Below are 23,123 nucleotides of genomic sequence, written 5' to 3'. Positions count from 1 at the left end.
AGTCCGTGATAGTTTAATGGTCAGAATGGGCGCTTGTCGCGTGCCAGATCGGGGTTCAATTCCCCGTCGCGGAGTTTTTTATTCTTTTTAGTCAAGCCATGTCTAGAAATGTAACGCACAAGGTAAATAGAATTTTCTGTGTTCTTAATCAGCCGATTGCATATGTATTGTCATCCTCCCAACAATGGTTATAAATACGTAAGATAGCTTGGAGCGGCAATTGAGATATTGCACTTTTCATAGTACACAATGTTCATCCTGGAAACTATTATTTACATTCAAGTTAATTCTTATCCCTCCTAGCCGCATTAGACAAAAGGACATATTAATTTGAGGACAACCTAAGCTCATCAAAAGATGTTGAAACTGTAGATCTAAATAAATTTATCTAAAGTACTATGAACATGAGTATCGATAAATACAAATATTTCTTTTATGTGTTGCTTTGAGATTCTGGGTTTGCTTACTCATCCCAGCCATCTCTCCATCTTTTTTCCCAGAAATTACAGTCAAATTTGGGCTTTCTCAATTTTGTATTGACTTTATTGTGAGCCTCACACATCCATCTTCCAAGCTCTTCTCTTGATTCAACTCGTGGAGCATTTTCCCTTATATACTTTTCAAAGTCTTTCGCACACCAATTGCAGGGATAAATATGTGAAAAGATATTCAAAAATTGTTTCATTTCACCTTTCTGTTCATCTGAGGGTTTGGCAGGATAGCTGGCAGCAGCAGCATGCAGTAGTGTCCATGAAGACCGCCCAAGTTGTTCCACATCAGGAGGATCGACTTTCCTGTATGTTCTTGAGCCAGGTATTAAATCTACAGATGTAGCAGTCGCAGCCGCTGTGTTTGCTAGCGTGGCGTTAGACGAAACATTGTTTAAGCCATTGGAAATCTTACCGGTTACATATTGAAAATCAAGTAGAGTATTACATGATCGGCAACTATAAAGATTCTGTTAATAAACTATCACACGCTTGAGTTGGGTCAGTAAATTTTGACCTGTTTTTGTATAACCTAACATACGGTTTACCATCTTCATCGTATATTATTTTCCTTCCACTTAGCCCTTCTTGTGGTGGGTTGACGGTCATTCTATCGATTGCTGTCTTGAAGTCTCAGCATTTACCAAACGTCGAAGAATTTTATCTCCTTGCAAAGGTTAATTTGGAGATGACTAAAACTGAACAAATAGTGCGGGCATATATTACAAAGCGGCCTTGAAAAAGTTACTTAAATATGAATATTGATGTAACGTAAAAAAAAAGAGGTTATGTACAGAAGCATACTGGGCAGCATTATTGATATACGATGATGCAAAAGCAAAAGCTTGTTGATTTTATACTTTCTTCCCTAATCCAGAGGTTGAGATGCTAGTGTACTTGTAACGTCTAGTCTTAACTTTCTTGCAAAATCCTTTGTTTTTAATGGCCTTATCTTCAGAGAGGAATTATCACTGGCGTCGATTTTACCACTATCAATTAGTTGTCTTTTCTGTTTGATATATTCTTTTGCTGCATCTAAGGCCGCCTCTCTACATAGCTCTTTCAAGTCTGACCCAGAGAACCCTTTGGTATTATCTGCAATTACTTGCAAATCAAAATCATCTTCGTCAAGTTTAGTATCCTTTAATAGAACGCCTAGTATTTTATAACGTTGGTCAGAACCAGGTAATGATACAAGAAATCTCTTTGGCAATCTTCTTAGAAACGCATCATCTATGTCGTTTATCCGGTTGGTGGCACCGATGATCATCACCCTTCCATTGCTCAATAAACCATCCCACAAAGTCATGAATTCGGCTTTTAAAGTTGCAGTGACCTCGTGATCTGTGGAAGAGCGTTCTCTTAAGAATGAATCAATTTCATCGATGAATATTATACAAGGCTGTAACTTGTTCGCCAATGAAAACATTGCATCCACTATTTTGTTAGATTCGCCGTACCATTTATCCATGATAGATGACATTCTTATGGAGATGAAGTTGGCACCACTTTCTTTAGCCAAGGCCTTTGCCAACATGGTTTTACCACATCCCGGAGGCCCATATAACAAAACTCCACTGGGAGCTTGAAGCAGAGGGCTATTGGAGTATACCTCCGGCATCATCAAGGGATATATAACACTTTCGTGCAAATCTGAAATAAGCGGGTCTAAACCACCAATATCTTGAAATGTGATATTTATTTCCTCGGGGGTAACGATCGATGATAGTATAGTCCTTTCATATGAATCTAGTGTTACTTCCGCCAGTGCAGGTGATCTTTTCACCAATTTTTCCCACTGTAAAGACTGCTTGGCCTTTGATTCTTTTGATTTGCCTGATAAAGGCCCTGACTCGACATCGTTGAGTAATCGGCTAATCAAATAATATAAGGATATTCCAGTTCCGACTAAAACGGAGAGGTCAGTAATGGTCTTCAAATCAAATCTACGAGACATTAGGCGCCTTTGTGATCGAATGCTTATCGCTTCTTGCTCTTCTTTTTCCTTGAAAAGTGTTAAGAGGCAATACGATAATATAACTATTTTTGAGAAAGTGAAACGTAGCGGTTTCGGCATCCGGACATAAAGGCATCTTCTTTTCTACAAAGCAAATCGACCTTAAGGTGAAACTAGTGGTTGCTCAATATGAAAAATTACTTCAACAGAAGGACTGTGGTAGCTATATCATAAGGACTAATGCTTTCCGAATAATAAGTTAAAAACTCCGATACGGGGAGTCGAACCCCGGTCTCCACGGTGAAAGCGTGATGTGATAGCCGTTACACTATATCGGATATTAATATACAAAAATTTTCAACTAAATATTTCCCCAGACTTTCAAAGCTTTTGCATCCAGCAACTAATAATTTTCTCGAGCTTCTTCGTACCTTATTGTTGATAATTAGTATTACTAATTAAGAATAAAAAGCAGAACTTTTTCTTATACTATATAAGAGAGGTATATAAAACACATGCCGATTGGAAATATTAAGTATGTTCGATATAATAATAAACTAGGGAATTTACTATAAGTTCAATGTAACGACACATATCATTTATATGTACATTCCAAGTTGATGTTCAATTAATGGATCTTTGACTCCAAGTGCACCCACCAATAGAACGTCATTTCAACATTCTTCATCCTGAAGCAAAGACTAGTTATGTGAATAATGATGAACCTACTTGTTCCTGTTGGAACAATAATCGATATTCCATCAATTACTAGTACAGCTGATTGATACATTCAATCACTTAACTAGAAGATTATCATATACGGTGTTAAGAAGATGACGAATATTATCAGACCCGTGAAATAAGATTCAGAACAGTCATCGAATTTAGTGGAAGCTGAAGTGCGAGGATTGATAATGCAATAGGATCAATGAATAACAACGTATAAAATGAAGGAAGAAATAAGAATAGATTATGTAAAAGTGTAGATTCCCTTTCGTGGATTCCTAAATCCATGAGGAGAACTTCTAGTATATTCTATATACATGGTATTATTAACCTTATCAAAAATGGAATCCCAACAAATGTCACAAGATTTTAATGGTCAATAGAAACAATAAACAATTATTATACATCGCTTGTAGTGTGACAAAAAATAGAATTATTGTAGTTGTTGCTGGAGGATTATCATAAATGGTATTTAAAAGACGTCATATATTGTGGGGCAAATGCAAGATCCAACTTTCACCACAACTAGTGGATGTTGAAGCGCAAGGATTGCTTCTATAATGCGATCAATGAGGACATATAAAACAAAGATTGAAAATATTTGCAATAATATGTAGCATTGTTTATCTTCTTTTCGTGGATTTCTAAGTCCCCTAGGAGAACTCCTATTATTTTTATGTACTTAATATTACTCCCTTTATGAAAAAAGGGATCCCGACAATATCACAACATTCACGTTATCTCAGTTTTGATGTTGAAAGGGCCTTAGGTTCTTAGCCCTCTCCTGGTTAACAATTTGCAGTACACTGATTATGGTCTTCCTATGGTGGAAATGGGGAAATGCTCTATCATTATTATTATTATTATTTGAACCTGCATACATCCGTGCATTTTTTAACCCAGTCACCACTAGTAACGCTTACGTCGTTTTTGAAATGCTCCGCACTTTAAAAATCAAAAGTCATCCTTCAAGGAAAGGATCCGCGCAATGGAACCACTTCACAAATGTATCTCTTAAAATTCATAAACATTTATTATTATTAAAATGGTCTACGTAATATTGTGATCGTACCTTTTCTTGCCCAAAACCGCCAAGCCCTGTTAGTTTTAGTGTATGTACCTATAAATTAGGAAATGAGAATCAGGCAGATTAGATGAAGTAATGGCCAGTAAATTCAGAATTTAGGATATGATGAACTGAGAGCCAAAATCATAGAAGAGTAATTTAGCGCTGCAAATAACCGTCCTCACGTGTCTGATGTATGCTGTAAAGAATGATTCAAACCAAAAGCGACCTTGTGCGCATGAAATACGTGTTCGACAGTTTTTAGAACCACCTACAATAATATTCCAGGTTAAACCCAAGTCATTAACAGATAATCTTTCTCTAGAATTCTACTAAGTTTCAGTTTTTACTAACAACCCGTTAATTTTTATTGCGTTATTTCAGAACATTTAATAAATCATGCCTCCAAAGCAACAATTATCTAAAGCTGCCAAAGCCGCTGCCGCCCTTGCTGGTGGTAAGAAATCTAAGAAGAAGTGGTCCAAAAAGTCCATGAAGGACAGAGCTCAACACGCTGTCATCTTAGACCAAGAAAAATACGACAGAATCTTGAAAGAAGTTCCAACTTACAGATACGTCTCTGTCTCTGTTTTGGTCGATAGATTAAAGATCGGTGGTTCTTTAGCTAGAATTGCTTTGAGACATTTGGAAAAGGAAGGTATCATCAAGCCAATCTCCAAGCACTCCAAGCAAGCTATCTACACTAGAGCTACTGCTTCTGAATAAACAGGGAATTAGTTATATATAATTCAAATAATCTGTATTTTCAATAATATCTTTATGTATGTTTACTTTGCACGTTTACATTTGTATTTTCAAAACACCGTTCAGGAATAGTTGAAGGGTATGGAACGTAGTGTTTTGTCAACGGTATATTCACCCAACTGACTAAAAAAACATAATTAAACAATTAGATAAATCGGGTACACAGACTGTATACATACTGTTAAGTTGGTGTAGTTGCAAAAAAAAATAGAAGAGAAAAAAATCCAAGTAAATCAATATGAGTTTAGCTTATGAGTAGTGCAGCCTTTGTAAAATGATTTCTTAAGCGCATCTAGCGACTTCCTCTGTTCTCTTTTCATGTTCTTTCATCTTCATATAAACGAAATTCTTTATAACTTGCCATTTGCTCCTATAATTCTTAGGAACGTATTTTTCAAACTTGACAAGCAACTCCAAGACAGTCACTTGGGCATATGGAGAAAAATTCAATCGCAACCAATAAATACCAACATAAATTACTAGCATAAATCCGGATGTTCCTGTCTTGAACAATATAGTGTCCAGAGTTAAAGCAAATATGACAAGCAATTCAGAATAGGCAAGCAAATGTAACATTTTTTTGTCTCTAGATGTTACAGAGATCTTTTCTTCTTTAGTAGCATTTAATTCGTACTTCATTTTTGTTAAGTGTAAGTAACTCAAAATCATGTAGGGCAAAATCTTATAAAATGACTTGCCACCACCAAAAAACCACAAACAGGCGATTAATAGTGTATGAAAATTCTCGGAAGACAACAAGTCATTCCATGTAGGGTTAAGTCCGACCCAATTTTGTTGCATGGTTACAGACTCAGACATAAATACACCAATCAACGACAAACGATACATTATTTGTGGGCTCCAGCTTAGTAGTCTCATGTACCATCTCTTACTTTGAGTGAATGAGTAGTTTTTATTAACTCTTAAAAACAACCACTTCCAGGAACGGTATTTAAAGAAGATTAAGACATGGTAGAAATACGTAACCGAGAAAAGTAAACCAAAAGCCAAAGTCAAAGCATGTCCAATTTTCCAAATAGCTTTCTGTTTACCTAGAGGATCAGACTGTTTTTTCTTCGGATCCTTCTTCCTGATATTTTTAATGGTTTTTGCCATATTTAACGTTGTTGCTTTTCTTCTTTTATGCAAAATTTCAATGTTTAAACCTTTTCACAATGAGCTTCTCAATCAGGCGTGACTGAGATGAAGGTGGAAAATTTATTTCCTGATGTATGTTTGTTGTCCTTAAAAGAGGGCAGTCAATTGAGTGCTTTAGTGCTGTACAATTTATTGCATCCTACTGAATGATTTTGGACATTTGGCGTAAGTATCCCTTGGCGTCCTCCGTTACGCTTTTTTCGTCCTCTATTTCTTCTATTACCCGCACAAGGTTCTCGCCCAATATTACTGCGACGCAACCTAAGAGCTGATTTGTACAAAGAAGCTTTATAGAGTTGTTGCTGCTGATCCATTCAAGCTAGCAGAAAAATCTGCATTTCAGTGCAAGTGACATGGCAAATTCTAAGTTTGGATACGTGAGGGAATTTGAAACGCATGATATTATTTTGCCTCAGTGTTATATTGTTGTGAGAGTAGATGGTAAAAAATTTCATGAATTCTCTAAATTTTACGAGTTTGCCAAGCCAAATGATGCGAGTGCTCTTAAGTTAATGAATGCTTGTGCAAAGAACCTTGTGCTTAAATACAAAAATGATACTATATTGGCTTTTGGGGAAAGTGACGAATACTCATTTATTTTGAAATCAAACACAACTTTGTTTAAAAGACGAAAAGATAAGCTCGCGACTTTGTTTGGTTCTTTTTTCACATCCAATTATGTTGCATTGTGGCCCAAGTTCTTTCCGGACAAACCGTTGAGCATCAAGCACTTGCCATACTTCGATTCAAGGTGTGTAGCATATCCTAATTTGCAGACGATAAAGGATTATTTATCTTGGAGATATGTTGACACCCACATAAACAATCTTTACAATACTACCTTTTGGCAGCTAATAATAAAATGCGGATTGACACCACAGGAATCCGAAAAGAAACTATGCGGAACATTTAGTAATGATAAACAAGAAATATTGTTTTCTGAATGTGGTATAAACTATAACAGTGAACCCGAAATGTTTAAAAAGGGCTCCTTGGTAACCAGAAAGGGAGAGATCCTGCATGTAAATGTCATTGCACAGATAAATGAGCTGTTCCAAGGATTTTAGAAACCTTCACGTAATTTTATAGATTAATCATCATTGTTGATCATGGATAATCGAGTACCTGCATTTCTTATTCATTTAGTTTTTTGAGGGATTGAGCTCCCCCCCAACCCCATGTTACCCTCAAATCATCTTATTAAAAGCAGTTGTTGGACCCTTTCGGTAGATTAGGAAGATTTTCAATAAAAAATCTCCGCGACGGGGAATTGAACCCCGATCTGGCACGCGACAAGCGCCCATTCTGACCATTAAACTATCACGGATCGAATTTTGATGTTAGATCATTATTTCATTGGGGTCTCAATTCGAGTTTCAGAGCTTCTGCATCAATCAACTGTACCATTCTATTTGGAGCGCGACATCGATGCTCCAAAGCATTTGAATGATATGTTTGCATTCAGTTGGTAAAAAAAAAAAGAAAAATCGTGTTGTTGTTGCAAGATATTCTATGGGTGTAGTTTCCTCATGCATAGGACGTTCTTCCAAGTCTCTAAAGATTGTTTACTTTGCTTCTGAACTCAAATTTTAACTGGTTTTTGTGACAACAATGACTCATTCTCTCCAGGTCGTGTCTTTGATTCTGAAATGAGTACAAACCTTTTATTAATTGTTGGGGTCCCATTTTTTCGAAAAAGAAAATAATTCTAGACACATAAAATATACTAGAAGCTTTCTTCAGGGATTTAAGAGTCCGCAAAAGGGTATCAGCAACTCTACACTTTAATTTAGAGAATTTTACCGTTGCTTTATGTGTTTTCATTCATTGATCCTATTACACTATCAATTCTTGCGCTTTAGTTTCCACTAACTTTGATAAGAGCCGGATCTTGTACTAATCTCATGATTTACGCGACCTTTCAAACGCCGTAGATCCTAATATTTTTGCAGCAATAACGATAACCTTAATCTGTTAAACTTATATTGAATGAAGGTAGTTGATTATTGTTCTAACAACAAGCTGTTTTATTTTTGTTCTCAGGCTATTTGCAACGTCTTTAAGCTGATCGTGAAGAGTAGAGAGGGCTGCCAAAGAACAAGTCCCTTTACACTTAGTATTGGCCAGTAAAATCTTGTGACATTTGTTGGGATTCCATTTTTTGATAAGGTTTATAATATTATGTATATAGAATATACTAGAAGTTCTCCTCATGGATTTAGGAATCCACGAAAGGGAATCTACACTTTTACATAATCTTATTCTTATTTCTTGCTTCATTTTATACGTCGTTATTCATTGATCCTACTGGATTATCAATCCTCGCACTTCAGCTTTCACTAAATTCGATGACTGTTCTGAATCTTATTTCACTGGTCTGATAATATTCGTCATCTTCTTAACACTGTATATGATAATCTTCTAGTTACGTGATTGAATGTATTAATCAGCTGTGCTAGTAATTGGTGGATAGTTGATTATTGTTACAACACTTAGATACATTTGCACGGGATAGATGACTTGATGTACATGGTAGCAAGCAATAACTGTCCTTCAGTCTCCCCGGCCTTAAGAAATTACGTTAGAAGATATTAGGCGATGAACTGAATGTTGAAAAAAAAGCATTTCTGGGCGGCCCCAGCTAGACATGGTTTGATTAATGTAAGTTTATAAAAATATATGCGTTGCTAATATTAAGTATATATATATATATGTATATATATACGGGGAAGTGAACGTGGCGGTATCGCTAGTATTAATGGTCGTAAAACAAAATTTGAGAACCTAGGACAGAAAAAGAAGGAAAAGAGTTCTCGTTATGCATAAAGTATTAGGAATAGACTTGGAAAAGAAGAAAAGAAGAACGAAATGAATTTAAAGGTGAATCGAAGGGATATAAGACTAGACCAATATGTCCGGCGTTGTTTAATAGTTTGTAACGCTTAATCCGTTTGGTCGGGCATAGTAATTCTCGTCAATGCTACTTTCACTGTCATCATAAACGCGATGGATCCCTTCATCGGGCATTATTCCATTAACCTCAACGTGGTCTGCGTAATCTTGGCTGTTGCTATTTGACATCGAATATGACGTAGACTTAGTGGGCGAGTATTGTCCATTGATGCCTCTGTCATGTAAGTTTGATGGTAGGTTTTCGTCGTCGCTGCCGTCGCCTTCGTAGCCTTCGATATTGCTGTGCTTAGGGGTGTAAGGGTTGTCATTGTTAAGCATAATATCCTCAGGATTGATATCTTCAAAAGTTTGGATGTTGCTATTGCCTATAGGAGAATCTGAGCTGAATTTTTCTGTTCCGTCGATTTTTTTACCCAATAAAAAGTACCAAATTTTGGTGAAAATGTTACTGCGATAGGCGGTAACAATTTTGCCATCAGAATCAATGAAATCTGTCTTCTTGGGCTGAACACAAAACATGTAAATTAAGATTAGTAGAATCGCTATGACGGGAGCACCAATACCAACGACGCAACCAATGATAATATTACGATTTTTTTTTGATAAGCCTGAGTGATGTGGACTTTTATTTGAGGATGCTGAAGCTGTTGGTGAATATGTTATAGTGGTATAGTAATTAGAAAGGATAGTTTTGCCCTCTATAATGCTAGTTATAGTTCTTTTCAGATCAGAGTACTGAGAAGCAGGAGTGGTGAAGGATGAAGTGGATGTAGAAGTGATTGACGAGGTAGGATCCGAAGATAATGAGGCATATGAAGACGAGGAGTAGGTGGATGATGATGATGATGACGATGATGACGATGATGGTGATGTTGATGTTGATGTTGAGGAAGATGTTGAAGATGTTGAAGATGTTGAAGATGTTGAAGATGTTGAAGATGTTGAAGATGTCGAGGATGTCGAGGATGTCGAGGATGTTGTAGAAGTCGTAGATGTTGAAGACGTTGAGGAAGACGACGAGTATGATGATGAGTATGATGACTGTGATGATGTTGGTGAGTAAGAGGTTGACGATTGCAACAAAGATGATGATTGAGAGGAGGTCGACGTTGAGAGATCGGACAAGGAAGAGGTTGAAGGTGGTGAAGCGGAGGAAATTGAAGTAGAAGAAGAAAACAAAAAGCTTGAACTCTCTAAGTCATACGAAGATATTGACGAAGAAGACGAGGATGAAGTTGATGATGAGCTTGTTGAAAGTGTGGAGAAGGCAGTTGTTGAAGATGTAGATGTCGTAGTGGCTGACGATGATGACGGCGGGAACGACGACGACGACAACGACGATGATGATGATGATGCAACGTCCAGGGAGGAAGAGCTGAATGGAAGAGAGGATGGTAAGATGGATGATGGAGCTTGCACGGACGAGGAGGAAAACGCTGATGAAAATGTAGATGAGACGCTAAGGGATAAAGAGGATTGTGGGAATGAAGTAAAAGAGACAGAGGCTATACTGGTTGTTGACAAGCTTATGCTGCTCGCTGTATCCTCAGTAGACGTGGATGATTCAAATACAGAAAGCGAAGTGATGGAAGGATCTGTGCTCGATGTTGTGCTATTGGCCGGGGCCACCTCCTGCGAAAGAACGCTCAGCGGAAGCGCAGATAAGATCGTCAGAAGGATCAGTCGGCACATCAATGACCTCCAACCGAAGCTCTGTTTCTCAATCCAAATGCAGCTTGCCATGCTTATATGGTCACTTTACAGATGCCTTTGCTAGTCCAATTGAAAGCAAGTGAAAATCAAAATGAAAGTCGAACCGAACCGAAGTGAAGTGAAGCAAACGAACTGCAGTGGTAACGAAGGAATATATCCTAATAACCCTCTCCGAATGGGTCCTTATTTTTGCCCTAGCCTCCCAATTTGAATAAAAAGATATTTATAGTAAATAACAGTGTATCCTTCGTTTTCCATCTACACCTTTCTACCTAAACTGATTTTCCCGAAGAAGAAAACTGAAAAAACCTCGACCTAGTGTCTTCGAAGACCCCAAGAAAGAAGGAAAGCAAAAAAACTGACATCTCGTAGAATAAAAAAGTAACAGAACGCTCCTTGCCCATAATGACAGGCAGAACAGGCACCAACCTCAACGAAGCACCTTATACATGCGAGATACGCCGTTATGCGAATGCAGCTGCTGTGTTTAGAGGGGCTCGGGCCATCATTGCTGTCCCAGATCCCCCTGGCCGCGATCTAATATTACCGCTGAGTAAAAATAGATCTCGGCTTCGTCTTCGTCTTCTTCTTCGTCTCCGTCCGTCTTCCGGCGGCCGGTTCTCGGCTCTTTCTACCCCCCCGCCAGCCTGCAGTCCGCATCAGGCAAACGTTGGCCTCCGCTGCATTATTTACTTTTATGTTTGTTTTTGTTGCTGTTTTAGCATTCATAACGGCTGCCATTGCTGTTTGTTTGTTATATACAAGTGTTTGCTAGGTCGATTGTCTATGTACGATATACGATTTGTTCGTATCAGGGGTCGCTGGCGTTGGTGTACAACGACGTCACTTCGTCTATGTCCTCGAGCGCGGCAGTCAACTTTTCCAGTTTTTCGACGGTTTCGTCGCCTTGCACGGTGACTGCCATGTCCGGCTTGGCGTTATAGCCTATGCCCAAGTCCCTAATGTGGAAGCCACGCTCCTTCAGTAGGGCGGCGACTTTGTTGGTTTCTGCTGGTTCCGTAACCGCCTCGTAAGTGGGGCCAGCAGTTTCTGCTTCAGCATCGCACTCTGCGTCTTCTGTATCATCATGTACGGCCACGATGTCCTCGATACCCTGGATCTCCAGCACACTTTCTAGCACCTTATCCTCGGTGTCTAGTTCACTCGGAGGTGTCACTGCAACGTATCCCCTTTTGTCGAAGAAAAACAGCGTCGGAGTCATTGACCCATTAGCTTTGTTAAATGCACTTCTTATCAGCCCTATCGTTCTGTTCTTGTTATCCGTAAGCGCCTCCACCACTATGGCCACTCCGCCGGGCCCCATTCCTTCGTATACACATAACTCTGACGAGTTCGAGTCCTTGCCCGAACTGCTTCCGGATGCCTTCCGGATGGCATTCTCGATCACTTTTTTACTGACATTGTTCTTATTCGCTAGGTCAATGCTGGTGGCTAGTCGGATATTCATAGTCGGGTCTGTGATGCCGTTTCCCAACTTGACAGACATTGCTATCTGGTTGGCAAACTTGTTGTTGATCTTGTTCCGTTCGGCATCATTCTTGGCTTTACCGTGCTTGATAGTTGACCATTTGTTGTGACCCGAACCTACCGAAGAGTTCAGTGTGCTGAAAAGTTGGCAATTCCTGAGCAGCTTACTGTAGCACCTACTTCTCGTCAACATTATTTCTCTCTCCGACCAAATTGTACTATGCCCTTGCTTCTTCCTACTATAGTATTATCCTTCCCCTTATTGCTGCTAAAACTTACGTACATTGCGCACTGCAAAATTTCGCTGTCCCTATGCCGGTAAAGGGAAGCAGGAAAACGAAAGAGAAAAAAAATAAAGGCGAACGATATCAGGAAAACGAAAGTGAATTGTAATCGCTTGAGTGCCATATAAAAGTGGCAAAGAGTCAGCAAGACAGAGGACCTTACATCCATATCCATACCCAGTCTCATTGACGCATAGTAATTAGATTATGGCTGAGAAACGTACTCTTATAGCTGTGATAGCTGACGAAGATACAACTACCGGTTTATTGTTAGCTGGTATTGGGCAAATCTCTCCTGAAACTCAGGAGAAGAACTTTTTTGTTTACCAAGAAGGTAAAACCACCAAGGAGGAAATCACCGACAAGTTCAACCGCTTTACTGAAGAACGAAACGATATTGCTATCCTTCTAATCAATCAGCATATCGCGGAAAACATAAGAGCAAGAGTGGATTCCTTCACCAATGCATTCCCTGCTATCTTAGAAATTCCATCGAAGGATCATCCTTACGATCCTGAGAAGGATTCTGTATTGAAAAGGGTCAGAAAATTATTTGGTGAATGAGCAAACTATCTCTCCCAAAACAAACACAGTTTACTGATAGCAGGTGGATGTGGAGGGTGGGTGCCACTGTTATTGCGTTTGTAAAATATATACACTCATAAATGATATATTAAGGTTCAGATAAAAAAAAATTTTTTTTTTTTACCACATGTCTTTACTGCAGTTATCAAACCGCTCTTTTTTCCTGTATTGAGAATACCCGCCCATATTTTTCAAATTACCTAGTGATTAACAAAGGAACTTTTTTTTAAAAAAATTATAACAAGATACACATATATAGAGGCCAAAAAGAAAAACATGACACGACCTCACTAATATACAATCATAATTCATCAACTGATTTGGTCAATACGTCAATGAAAATATCAGCATGCTTTTCCTCGAATGTTAAAGAAGGTCTCAATCTCACTGCGTGGACTGCACATCCACCTACGTTACAACCATTCAACTTCAATCTTTTCAATAGCAAGTCTCTCTTTTCACCAGTAGGTAAATCCCATGCGATGAACGTACCCCTGCCCTTACCTCTCAAGTTTTGAAAGGCTTCGGGATACTTCTTCTGTAAATTCTCTAATTTCTTGAACAAGTAATCACCCACTCTTGAGCACTGTTCAGTCAACTTCTTGTCAGAGATTTCTTGTCCAATGGCACCTGCAATGATCATTCTAGCAGGTTCACCACACCATGTGTTGAATTGTCTGTATGCCTTGTTTGGAATGAATTTGGGGTCGTGGAAGAAATATCCTGCACTTTGAAATTTCTTGGAAAACGTCACCAAATCCACTGGTGGTTGAATATCGGCGTACTCGTGACACCAAAGCTTACCAGTGGCTCCGACACCTGTTTGCACTTCATCTATGATGTAGACAACGTTGTATTTCAAAGTAACGTCTCTCAACTTTTGTAAGAAATACTTGGAGGCGTGGTTATCACCACCTTCAGATTGAATTGGTTCAATGATTAAAGCTGCTACTGGAATAGACCAAGTCTTAATTAATTCTTCAACTACCGCCAAGCAACGGTCATCTTCTTTATGGTTTTCATCGGCATTGTCTTCTAATGGATATTTATACGATGGATATTCAGCATGAGGCCAGTGGAAAGCTGGGAAGTCTAACTTGTGAATTGGTTTAGAACAAGTTGTAGACCCGGAAGCAAACAGTCTACCATGGAAAGCTTTCTTGAATGATAGTACGGCAAGTTGAGGAGCACCAGGAGCATCATTCTCCATGACAGATATGTTTTCCTTCTCTGAAAACTCTGCTTCATAGCCTCTTTGCTTAGCACGGTAATAAATAAAGGCGGCCTTAAATGCTAGTTCATTGGCATCTGCACCAGAAAGCCCAGACCAGACGTGGTCCTGACCCTTTGGTGCGGACTTCAATATTTGCTTCAATATTTTGTCCAAGTCCTTTGATGGAAAGTTTCCCAAGGCAGGACGGTCGACTAAAGCACGGATCATTTCTGGTGATTTTGCTGCCTTGATCAAAGCAGGGTTGTTATAACCTAATGCAATTGAGGAGATTTGAGCATACAAATCCAAATATGTATTGCCATCTACATCAGTGATATAGTTACCCAAAGATTTTTCATAATCAGCCAAGAAATATGCTGGTCTTGTGTCAAAAACCTCACCTAGTTCTCTCAATTGCTTTTGAGACTCGGGTCCTGGAATAGATCCGGTCTTGATAGTTGGCTTGGCTGGCTCTTCTGGGTAGTATTGCTCACAAATGGACATTTCTTTAGTTATATTCTTGATGAATAGTTTCTTGTTTATGATATCGTTAGGAAAAAACAAGTGAGAACTGAAAGGGAAATAAAATATCCTAAGAATACGGAAGTTATAAATGCCCTTATATATGAATATATACGTGAGTTCTTGAACTTACATTCCCTTAAATCATTACATCCCGCGAGATTACTCACTTATTTTCATAACAAACGGATCTGGCGCTTGCTTATACCACTGAAAACAAATCATACCCAATCACCGCACCAATGGATAACTATCTTTGCCGTTTAACGCGGTGATTGCTTTGTTCTATTATCTATCTCTTCCTCAGGCGCCTCTTGATTAGATTAACTGCGGGTGCTTCTACCCCCAAGAATCCCGCCCGCGGCTTTTGTCAAAGCGTTGTAAAATCGCCGACGCTGATAATAATATATTATGATTAATGGATAGTTGGAAAGATTGCTTCGGTACAGAGATTAACTATATAGGTAGAAATCGAGATAGCGCAGATACAAAGCGTATACCACTACCGTATCAGCAAGAAATGGTCAACACCACTCACGGACACACTTCTTGTTCCTCCCATAGGTCTTCTTCGTCTTTACTGTCAGTTTTTTGGAATAACCATCTTTCACCACCTCTTCCCTCTTTCAAATTCAAATAATCAACAGAGTCAACGCAGAGGCAAACGATACCAAAGTTCTCCAGGCCGGCATCCTCTTTAGCGCCATCGACACCTCTATGGAGCTTGTCTAATTGTTTGCTAGTTTCAGAAGTGAGCTTCTGGCCTGGTGCTGGCTTTCTATATAATGATTTGGTATGTCTGGATAGAGAGGTCCATTGTCTTAGTAGTTCTGCCTCCCATTCTTGTGATTGGGGGTAGTAATTATCCTCATCCTCATGATGTTCATCGTTGTCTATTGTTTCTATAAGTTTGTTCTCGTCGTTCATGTCATTATTGTCGGCGTCATTATGTCTATCTTTGTCGTCGTTAATTGAAGCCTTTACGTCATCATCAGTGCTATCGTCACTTGCTTGTGAAAACCTCGGCGAAAAAATATCATACCTAGTTACAATGTCATCTGGTATTTCCTTGAACTGTCTAGATAGTGTAAAGCTTTGACCGCTAAACCGATATTGCTCCCAGGTTTCTGGGAAATAGACACATGCTTCAAAAAATGGAGTCTCACACTTTTTACTGCCGCTAGAGTTGGTTGAGTTTGGTGCAACGTACGATTCGGTTATTTTAGAACTCCTCATATCAGTGTTGAAAGTCAACACGTTAGTTTTCTTCTCATGAAATAAAAAATCTCTAAACACTACCGTTCTACAACGTGGTTTGTTGGTTAATTTATCAACAGTAGCAAATTGAAATAATACAAATGGTTCGGTGTTATTTTTACAAGATTGAATAAACATGGGTACCCATGGCGCCATTTGATGCGACATTATTTCTACTATGAATTTTTTTTTTCGTTTTTTCACTCTATTGACAAGTGAGTTTCGTTTGCTTGCTGGAAGTCTCTTAAATGTATACCGTGTAGAAATATACAGCACTGTACTGAGCTTGTTTGTTGCAAACAATTTTAGATTGTGGTATTGCCGCAAATTTGGGAGATTACTGCAGTATATTTTGTTCGAAATTTCTCACATATTAATTGTTTTCCACATGATTCGGGAAAAAAAGACTTTTCAACAGTAAAACTCCGCGGAAATTAACGGACCACCACGAAAAGATTGGTATTGTTAACAAGACAGACAGCAATACGGCGCTTAGCATTTCTCTTCATTGTAGTCGAAATAATCGATGTCTAGTTTAGATATGTGATAGACTTCATAACGTGGGTTTCGCTGATCCTCAATGATAATATATCGAAGCTTTTAGTTAATTCCCTTCATTCACTTTTCTCATTGATATCACCTATTTTACTTTAGTTTCTGACACCTTTACCATGTCATTTCTTCAGTAGTATGTAGCGCATTGAGTGCTATTTAAGAGAGCTATTCTATAGATGTTAGCAAATTTTGCACGGCACCACTTAATGGGACCATATATGTCGTAGGCGTTCCTGGTATTTTACCGTATATGCATCTTGAATTAAAGCATAGTCTTAGAGAAAATATCGACCCTTCTTAGGTACTTTTGGATGCTTTTCCATCTTTTCTTTTCCTACCTTAGTCTCCTCCGCATGTCGATGCAAATTCATTATCGTGGTGATGCTCTCTTGGTATTTCAGTTTATATACAGGTACCGTTGAGTAGAAACTTTCCGAAACGTAGCAATACCTCTTATGACTAGTTGACATTGAAAAAGACGTATATCAATACATTTATAGCCGAGCGACGGGAAATAGCCCTTTTTATTGATATTATGTTATTGGTGATGAACATTTTGGAATAAAGTTGAGGGAAAATCACCATTATAATAAGCTGCGGAATAAAATTAGGCATTTTTGTATTTGTACTTCATACGTCTTAGATCTGCAATTTCATCTTCCGTTTTTCGAGCCCACCTTTTCACAAGCATAGCGACCCAAAATAAAAACATTGGAACCTGTAAACAGAACAATGTTTTTTTATCTTCCATCACATGATTGAAGCTTATCCAACCCATAAATACCAACAAAGCAATGTTTAATATATTGATAGAAAAGTTGCTCACTCTTAATTTAAACTTTTTGAACAGAAAGTAATCGTTTATAATATTATACCTGAGCGTAATGCACGAGCAAATCAAGGAATTAGCGCCAGCAAGAACTGCCAGCTTGATATGCCCTCGCGATTTTCTTACGATCATCATCAGCAGTCCCCCATACAGCAAATACAACACGCTTAGGATGTTAATGTACAGCTTATTCGTGACGTGCGCGTTGACCTCAAATTTTTGTATGAGTTCCTCCTGTTCTTCTGTATCTAGTGGTAATACGGATACCTCATCTTGGTCCGATTCACCTTCATGGGTATAATCAGTACTGAAGCCTAAAATCTTTCTATTAAATCTTCTCAATCTAGACATGAAGTAAAGTGGCCCCTTTGAGAACTAATTTCCTATCCAAGTGTATATTATATTTTAACTATCATTAAAGCGGTCTTTATTGAGTAACAAAGCGCGCCTTTTGCGCCAAACTCCTTTGGTTTCATCCAAAAATCGAGAGGTGTTGGAACTATAAAATAAACGGAAGCATGAAAAGGAGACTGCAGAATGTCACGACAAGTGCATAAGAAGGTACTGCCTTATAAAAAAATAGTCGATTTATCATTTCATCGAACGCGATTGCCGTCGGATGCCTCATCCCTAGTAAGATTTGAGCAAAAACCCGCCATTGTTAACATACATGGTCTCTTAGGCTCACATGTGATGTTTCATTCTCTTAACAAGTTCCTTTCAAGAAAGATTGATGCTGATATTTTTTCTGTTGATGTAAGAAATCATGGCATTTCACCCAAGGCCATTCCTTATGATTACACAACATTGACCAATGATTTGATACATTTCATTAAAACTCACGTTGGCTTGGAGAGACCTATGTATCTGTTGGGATTCTCAATGGGTGGAAAAATTGCACTATTAACTACCTTATTCAAGAATATCAATGTACAAAAATGCATATCAATTGATTTGCCACCTTACGAAACTCCAAAATTAGATCCTTTGATATTACAGAACTATGATCTGATAATGCAGATCATTCGTAGAGATGTCCAAATTTTAAAGGGTTCTCCTAATTGGCAGAAGAAGGTCCTTGAACTCTTCAAAAGTTTAGACTGTAATAAAAGGAAGTGTGGTGGGGCCGTAGCACTTTACTTTGCTAACGGTTTTCTTTCTGTAAAATCAAACAATGTAAGTCAAGAGCAATCACATTTTGAGCAACAACTGGATGGCAAAGAGTCTGATCCCTATATAAATTTCTTGATGCCTCTCTCTAATATGCCTCACTTATTAGATGAAGTAAAAAAATGGCCAGATTCACTTAATCAAGACGATTTTTTCTCAAAAGGTGCGATCGATCGTAAGGTTTTAATTATGAGAGGCTTGCAATCTAGCTTTATTAGCAGTCATTATTCTCTTTTGAGAGATAAATTTCCATGTACCGATATTCAAGAATTTGATACCGGGCACAATTTATTATTGGAGAGTCCAGAGGAGTCGTTTAAATGTATTCTGAATTTTTTTTGTAAGGGAAAGTATTAGATTTCAAATATAATTGTGATTATGGGCATTATCGTCTTCGGCAGTTTTGAGATTTGAATTTGGCAATCGCTGAAAATTCGCTTTTATCATTACGAAGAGGATAGGTAAAAATTGGAATAGTTAAAGATATTAAAACAACGTCTCCATGTAGGAGACTATACATAAGATGTGAAAATAAGTAGGTATCATTATAGATTTATAAGATTATGCAAGCAGAGTAAATCAAAACAGACATTGCTTTCAAACTTCGTTCCAACCTAGGGAGTTTTGACTAGCAATAGGTCTTGAAATTTTGGGTATAGAGGTTGATGTATTGTGCCTGACTGGAGTCGAGTCATCATTTGTCAACTCGTGACCATAGTAACTATCATCCATCCAGTTTTGGATTCGCATAGATTGTGTTACGGATTCTTGAACACTCATTCTCTTTTCGTTATTGTGATGCTTCTCCCAACCAAATTCACTTGAACTGACACTGGAAGTCTCTGGATTCTTAATGATCTGTTGACTTTTGATGCGTCTTCTAGCAATATACCTGAAAGCAAATATCATGAACAAAATATATAAACATCCTCCAACAATAAGACCAACAACTAAGCCAATAATCTTCTTCTTTGATTTGCCGGAACCGGACACATTGGAATTAGATTTTGATGAATATTCCAGAGTACCCGCATCTTGATACGAGTCTGCGGAGGAAGATGAAGAATCACCGGAGTTAGAAGTGGATCCCGAATTTGAAGATCCTGAGTTTGAATCACTGGAGGAGGATCCATCTGAAGATCCACTTGAGTTGCTATTACTATTACGTAAAAGACCCGTTAGAGGGATGGATGGATCAACCATTGCAGCCATAGATTTCGCTGTACCCGTGCCATCCGTGTAAAAAGTGCTTGAGGTGTTCATGATCAGATTCGACAGCTCTTCTACTTCCGCGGTTGGAAAATAAACTTCGGCAACACTTATCAAGTAGTTGAGCGAATCATCCTGCAGTGGCACTATTTGTAGGACAGTAATGTTCGTGAACACGTTCTTGAAAGGCGTGTTAAGAGCCGCAGGCAAGTAGCCGAAAATTTGGGCTGATGATTTTGGTTCTGACACAACAAATTCGTAATTTAGAGGTTTCTTGAATCCGACTGTAATTAAGCTATACCCCTCAGATTCAGGGATTTGGGTAGCAGCAGCAACTGCTTGAGGCAAAGTCATGGTTTGTGTTCCACCAATGGCAGAAGATATTGTGGAAGCAGTTTCCGGTGCCTGTGTAATCAACTCAGTTGGAATCCACCAGTTGTTATCACTAGAAGTGATCGAACTGGAGACACTGGTATTGTCTGTCGTGGTTGGTTGTAAAACAGTCGTGGATTCGGTTGTCAAACTCGTTTGAACGTTAGTATTTGCGGGCACCTGAATTACTGAGGATGTTGGTGATGTAAGAAGCAAAGAGGATGTTTTGGATGATGGAATGGGAGTAGACGTCACAATTTCCAATAAAGTGGAAGTGGAACTATTATTTGCCTTCGAAACGGCTACGGATGGTAATAGAGGAGTCCTAGTTGTCTGACTACTATGGTGCTTGGAAGTTGTCAATTTAATCGAGCTGGTGGTCCCAGAAGTCTGTTTGCTCATAGCTGAGCTATTTTTAGAAAGTATTTCATCCGTAGAAGCGGATAAATGTGAAGTAGTTATAGTAGCGGTTTCTAATGAGCTAGACCTCTGAGAACCAGACAATATTGATCTTGCGGAGGACACAGGGAAGTCGGAAACTTGAGAAAGGATATCAATGGACGAAGTTACGGATTGAGACTGTGAGGTTAAAGAGTCTAGTTGCTTGGTTATTTGAGAAGACGAATTCGAGGCAGATGTTTGAACTGAAATGGAGGTTGTAAAGGGCCCTTGACTAGATGCTGTACCTTCTTCTATCGTTGAAGATAATGGAAACGAGGACACCGCCGCCGTACTCTGTGAAATACTTCTCTGGGATGTTTCTGCAGATGCAGATGATACAGAAATTATTGTAGATGAAGCGCTTACAATAGTGTACGGTGATGATGTTGTAGTTGTTTGAGGTAGTACGGCAGAAGTGCTTACGGCTTGAGACTGCGAAGGCAAACTTGAAGTGGATGTAGACATTGATTGAAAAGCTTCCGTGGCAGAAGTTATTGGCGTGGAACGCGACAGAGCCTTAGAGGTTGAGGCCGGGGCGAACACTTTCGAGGTGCTGGAATCACTTGAAAATAATGTAGACGTAGATGGATTCACCATGCTAGTACTACTTGTTTGGAGTGGAATATTTGAGAACAATGAGCTGCTTGTACTTGAGATACTGGAACCGACAATTTCTGATGAACTTTGTGGTGAAATAGAAGATACAGATGGACTAACTATACTGAAACTGCTTGAACTACTTGTTTGTAGGAAGGGAGATGATAGCGGTGCACCCGCTGTAGTTGAAACGCCAGAACTTGTAAAACCAGTCGAACTTTGCAGTGAAAAAGTTGACGCAGATGGGCTCGCCAAACTTGAGCTACTGAGAGCAGTAGATTCTAGTGAAACAGCTGATAATGGCGAGCTCACTGTACTCGAAGTGCTGGCACCATCAACTTCTGTTGAACTTTGAAATGCAAGAGTAGATGAGGCCACTAAACTTGAGCTACCTGAATTACTTGTTTGCAATGGAACGGCCGCAAACGATGAGCTGACTGTACTTGAGATACTGGAACTGGCAATTTCTGATGAACTTTGTGGTGGAACTGAAGATACAGGTGAGCTAATCATACTGAAACTGCTTGAACTACTTGCTTGTAGTGAAATATATGGTGATGGTGTGCTCAGTGTAGTTGAAGCACTCAAGCCATCGATTTCTGTTGAGCTCAGTGGAAGAGCTGGTGATGATGGATTAGCCGTGCTGGAACTGCTCGAGTCACTTGTTTGTACCACTGCGGCTGATAGCGATGGATTCACAGTAGTTGAAGAACTAAAACTATCAGAACCAGGTGAATTTTGTAATGGAATGCTGCTGGCGCCTGAGGTTATAATGTCCGTTGACTCGGCAGTTGAAGTTTGATCAAAACTCTCTGGATTACCAGAGGTTGACAAGGAGGCAACAACCGGTGTTCCTGACGATAGATCCATGTTATTATCAGCTGAAGACGTCGTACTAATGGAGATAATTGGATTTTCGGAAGTAGGAGATGCGTTCGATGCAATATCTGGAGTGGTTGTGGTTGTGAAGGAAACGGAGTTTGCACTCGCAATAGTGAAAACACTGGTGGTGGAAACATCAGAGACGGTATTCCCACTGGAAGCGGCAAAACTGGCAGTTGTACCAATATTTTCAATGTAGGAGTCGGTTGGACTGGAAGATGGCTGAACGTTTGTAGACGAGGTCCAAGTGTGTTTGTAATTGTTGTAATCGGATTGTTGGTCGGTATATGATGCGCCGGAGTTTGCCTGTTCAGAAGTCGAAAACTGGGAAGTGACATCTGAACTATACCATGCGGATGGGAAGGAAGATATGGTGGCAGTAACTAATGTGGCAGAATGGTGCGAGTGGGTGATTTGGGAATATTCTGTAGCCGAAGTAGTAGCGGAGCTATCCTGGGGAACTACATCGGTAAGGGAGGCTTGATTTTGGCTTTGGCTTTGACTTTGATATGTCCCGTTGCCGAATACGAAGTCAAAGGGGCTGGCGTCAACCGACGACATACTCATCAAAAGGGTCGAAAGCAGATAAACGAGCGGAGGCTGCATTGATGGGTGTATTTAAAATCCTAATCAGAAGTGAATAAAGTGAAGGAAATGAGGCGAAAGCGAACCAGTAAAAGAACACAGTACAAAATAAGTCGTTAAAGGAATGAATAATATTTTTACAAATATTTTGGTCGGTAGGAACGAACCGATATCTGATGCTTTAGTTCTTCTAAGAGCTTATTACTTCTAGCAAAAAGAATAGAGACGAAAAGAAAGAAAAAAAGATTATCCTAGTAGTAATATGGGGTTCCTTGGCGAGGTTAAGTTGTCTTGGTGGTCTACTGAGAGCGTGAAATGCAAGAAATAAAGAACTTGGTGCTATGGAAA

At 39.1% G+C, this 23,123-nt stretch overlaps 13 protein-coding genes and 3 non-coding genes across 16 annotated transcripts; 5 read left to right on the top strand and 11 right to left on the bottom strand.

Annotated features, from left to right (window-relative positions):
• Positions 1 to 2: 2 nt before the first annotated feature.
• On the top strand, positions 3 to 74 carry Skdi_7.trna18D. The gene has a single exon. It is a non-coding gene; the product is annotated as a tRNA-Asp (tRNA).
• Positions 75 to 463: 389 nt separating this feature from the next.
• Positions 464 to 1,097, bottom strand: ERV1 (flavin-linked sulfhydryl oxidase; the record flags this gene model as incomplete). The annotated part of the gene is made up of 2 exons (XM_056228039.1): positions 464 to 947; positions 1,030 to 1,097. The coding sequence occupies 2 exons, from the start codon at positions 1,095 to 1,097 to the stop codon at positions 464 to 466; spliced, it is 552 nt and encodes a 183-aa protein (XP_056087801.1).
• Positions 1,098 to 1,356: 259 nt separating this feature from the next.
• On the bottom strand, positions 1,357 to 2,445 carry MSP1 (protein-degrading AAA family ATPase MSP1; the record flags this gene model as incomplete). Its single annotated transcript, XM_056228038.1, has 1 exon — positions 1,357 to 2,445. One exon carries the CDS (start codon positions 2,443 to 2,445, stop codon positions 1,357 to 1,359), a length of 1,089 nt encoding a protein of 362 aa, XP_056087800.1.
• A 266-nt stretch (positions 2,446 to 2,711) lies between these two features.
• Positions 2,712 to 2,783, bottom strand: Skdi_7.trna17E. The gene has a single exon. It is a non-coding gene; the product is annotated as a tRNA-Glu (tRNA).
• A 1,853-nt stretch (positions 2,784 to 4,636) lies between these two features.
• RPS25A (40S ribosomal protein eS25) lies at positions 4,637 to 4,963 on the top strand (the record flags this gene model as incomplete). Its single annotated transcript, XM_056228037.1, has 1 exon — positions 4,637 to 4,963. One exon carries the CDS (start codon positions 4,637 to 4,639, stop codon positions 4,961 to 4,963), a length of 327 nt encoding a protein of 108 aa, XP_056087799.1.
• A 321-nt stretch (positions 4,964 to 5,284) lies between these two features.
• SKDI07G2780 (uncharacterized protein) lies at positions 5,285 to 6,118 on the bottom strand (the record flags this gene model as incomplete). Its single annotated transcript, XM_056228035.1, has 1 exon — positions 5,285 to 6,118. The coding sequence occupies one exon, from the start codon at positions 6,116 to 6,118 to the stop codon at positions 5,285 to 5,287; it is 834 nt and encodes a 277-aa protein (XP_056087798.1).
• Positions 6,119 to 6,513: 395 nt separating this feature from the next.
• THG1 (tRNA guanylyltransferase) lies at positions 6,514 to 7,227 on the top strand (the record flags this gene model as incomplete). The annotated part of the gene is made up of 1 exon (XM_056228034.1): positions 6,514 to 7,227. One exon carries the CDS (start codon positions 6,514 to 6,516, stop codon positions 7,225 to 7,227), a length of 714 nt encoding a protein of 237 aa, XP_056087797.1.
• Positions 7,228 to 7,415: 188 nt separating this feature from the next.
• Skdi_7.trna16D lies at positions 7,416 to 7,487 on the bottom strand. Its single transcript has one exon. It is a non-coding gene; the product is annotated as a tRNA-Asp (tRNA).
• A 1,598-nt stretch (positions 7,488 to 9,085) lies between these two features.
• Positions 9,086 to 10,816, bottom strand: MTL1 (Mtl1p; the record flags this gene model as incomplete). The annotated part of the gene is made up of 1 exon (XM_056228033.1): positions 9,086 to 10,816. One exon carries the CDS (start codon positions 10,814 to 10,816, stop codon positions 9,086 to 9,088), a length of 1,731 nt encoding a protein of 576 aa, XP_056087796.1.
• A 781-nt stretch (positions 10,817 to 11,597) lies between these two features.
• On the bottom strand, positions 11,598 to 12,467 carry DPC29 (post-initiation translation factor DPC29; the record flags this gene model as incomplete). Its single annotated transcript, XM_056228032.1, has 1 exon — positions 11,598 to 12,467. One exon carries the CDS (start codon positions 12,465 to 12,467, stop codon positions 11,598 to 11,600), a length of 870 nt encoding a protein of 289 aa, XP_056087795.1.
• Positions 12,468 to 12,765: 298 nt separating this feature from the next.
• Positions 12,766 to 13,122, top strand: VMA7 (H(+)-transporting V1 sector ATPase subunit F; the record flags this gene model as incomplete). Its single annotated transcript, XM_056228031.1, has 1 exon — positions 12,766 to 13,122. One exon carries the CDS (start codon positions 12,766 to 12,768, stop codon positions 13,120 to 13,122), a length of 357 nt encoding a protein of 118 aa, XP_056087794.1.
• A 322-nt stretch (positions 13,123 to 13,444) lies between these two features.
• UGA1 (4-aminobutyrate transaminase) lies at positions 13,445 to 14,860 on the bottom strand (the record flags this gene model as incomplete). The annotated part of the gene is made up of 1 exon (XM_056228030.1): positions 13,445 to 14,860. One exon carries the CDS (start codon positions 14,858 to 14,860, stop codon positions 13,445 to 13,447), a length of 1,416 nt encoding a protein of 471 aa, XP_056087793.1.
• A 552-nt stretch (positions 14,861 to 15,412) lies between these two features.
• On the bottom strand, positions 15,413 to 16,303 carry SKDI07G2710 (uncharacterized protein; the record flags this gene model as incomplete). Its single annotated transcript, XM_056228029.1, has 1 exon — positions 15,413 to 16,303. The coding sequence occupies one exon, from the start codon at positions 16,301 to 16,303 to the stop codon at positions 15,413 to 15,415; it is 891 nt and encodes a 296-aa protein (XP_056087792.1).
• A 994-nt stretch (positions 16,304 to 17,297) lies between these two features.
• Positions 17,298 to 17,870, bottom strand: SKDI07G2700 (uncharacterized protein; the record flags this gene model as incomplete). Its single annotated transcript, XM_056228028.1, has 1 exon — positions 17,298 to 17,870. One exon carries the CDS (start codon positions 17,868 to 17,870, stop codon positions 17,298 to 17,300), a length of 573 nt encoding a protein of 190 aa, XP_056087791.1.
• A 186-nt stretch (positions 17,871 to 18,056) lies between these two features.
• Positions 18,057 to 19,046, top strand: EAT1 (putative hydrolase; the record flags this gene model as incomplete). The annotated part of the gene is made up of 1 exon (XM_056228027.1): positions 18,057 to 19,046. One exon carries the CDS (start codon positions 18,057 to 18,059, stop codon positions 19,044 to 19,046), a length of 990 nt encoding a protein of 329 aa, XP_056087790.1.
• A 240-nt stretch (positions 19,047 to 19,286) lies between these two features.
• MSB2 (Msb2p) lies at positions 19,287 to 22,796 on the bottom strand (the record flags this gene model as incomplete). The annotated part of the gene is made up of 1 exon (XM_056228026.1): positions 19,287 to 22,796. The coding sequence occupies one exon, from the start codon at positions 22,794 to 22,796 to the stop codon at positions 19,287 to 19,289; it is 3,510 nt and encodes a 1,169-aa protein (XP_056087789.1).
• Positions 22,797 to 23,123: the final 327 nt, after the last annotated feature.

The sequence above is a fragment of the Saccharomyces kudriavzevii genome (assembly GCF_947243775.1).
Source record: "Saccharomyces kudriavzevii IFO 1802 strain IFO1802 genome assembly, chromosome: 7".
NCBI classification, from domain to species: Eukaryota; Fungi; Ascomycota; class Saccharomycetes; order Saccharomycetales; family Saccharomycetaceae; genus Saccharomyces; species Saccharomyces kudriavzevii.
Note: the sequence above shows the minus strand (reverse complement) of the source record. Positions and strands in the feature narration are given on the sequence as shown.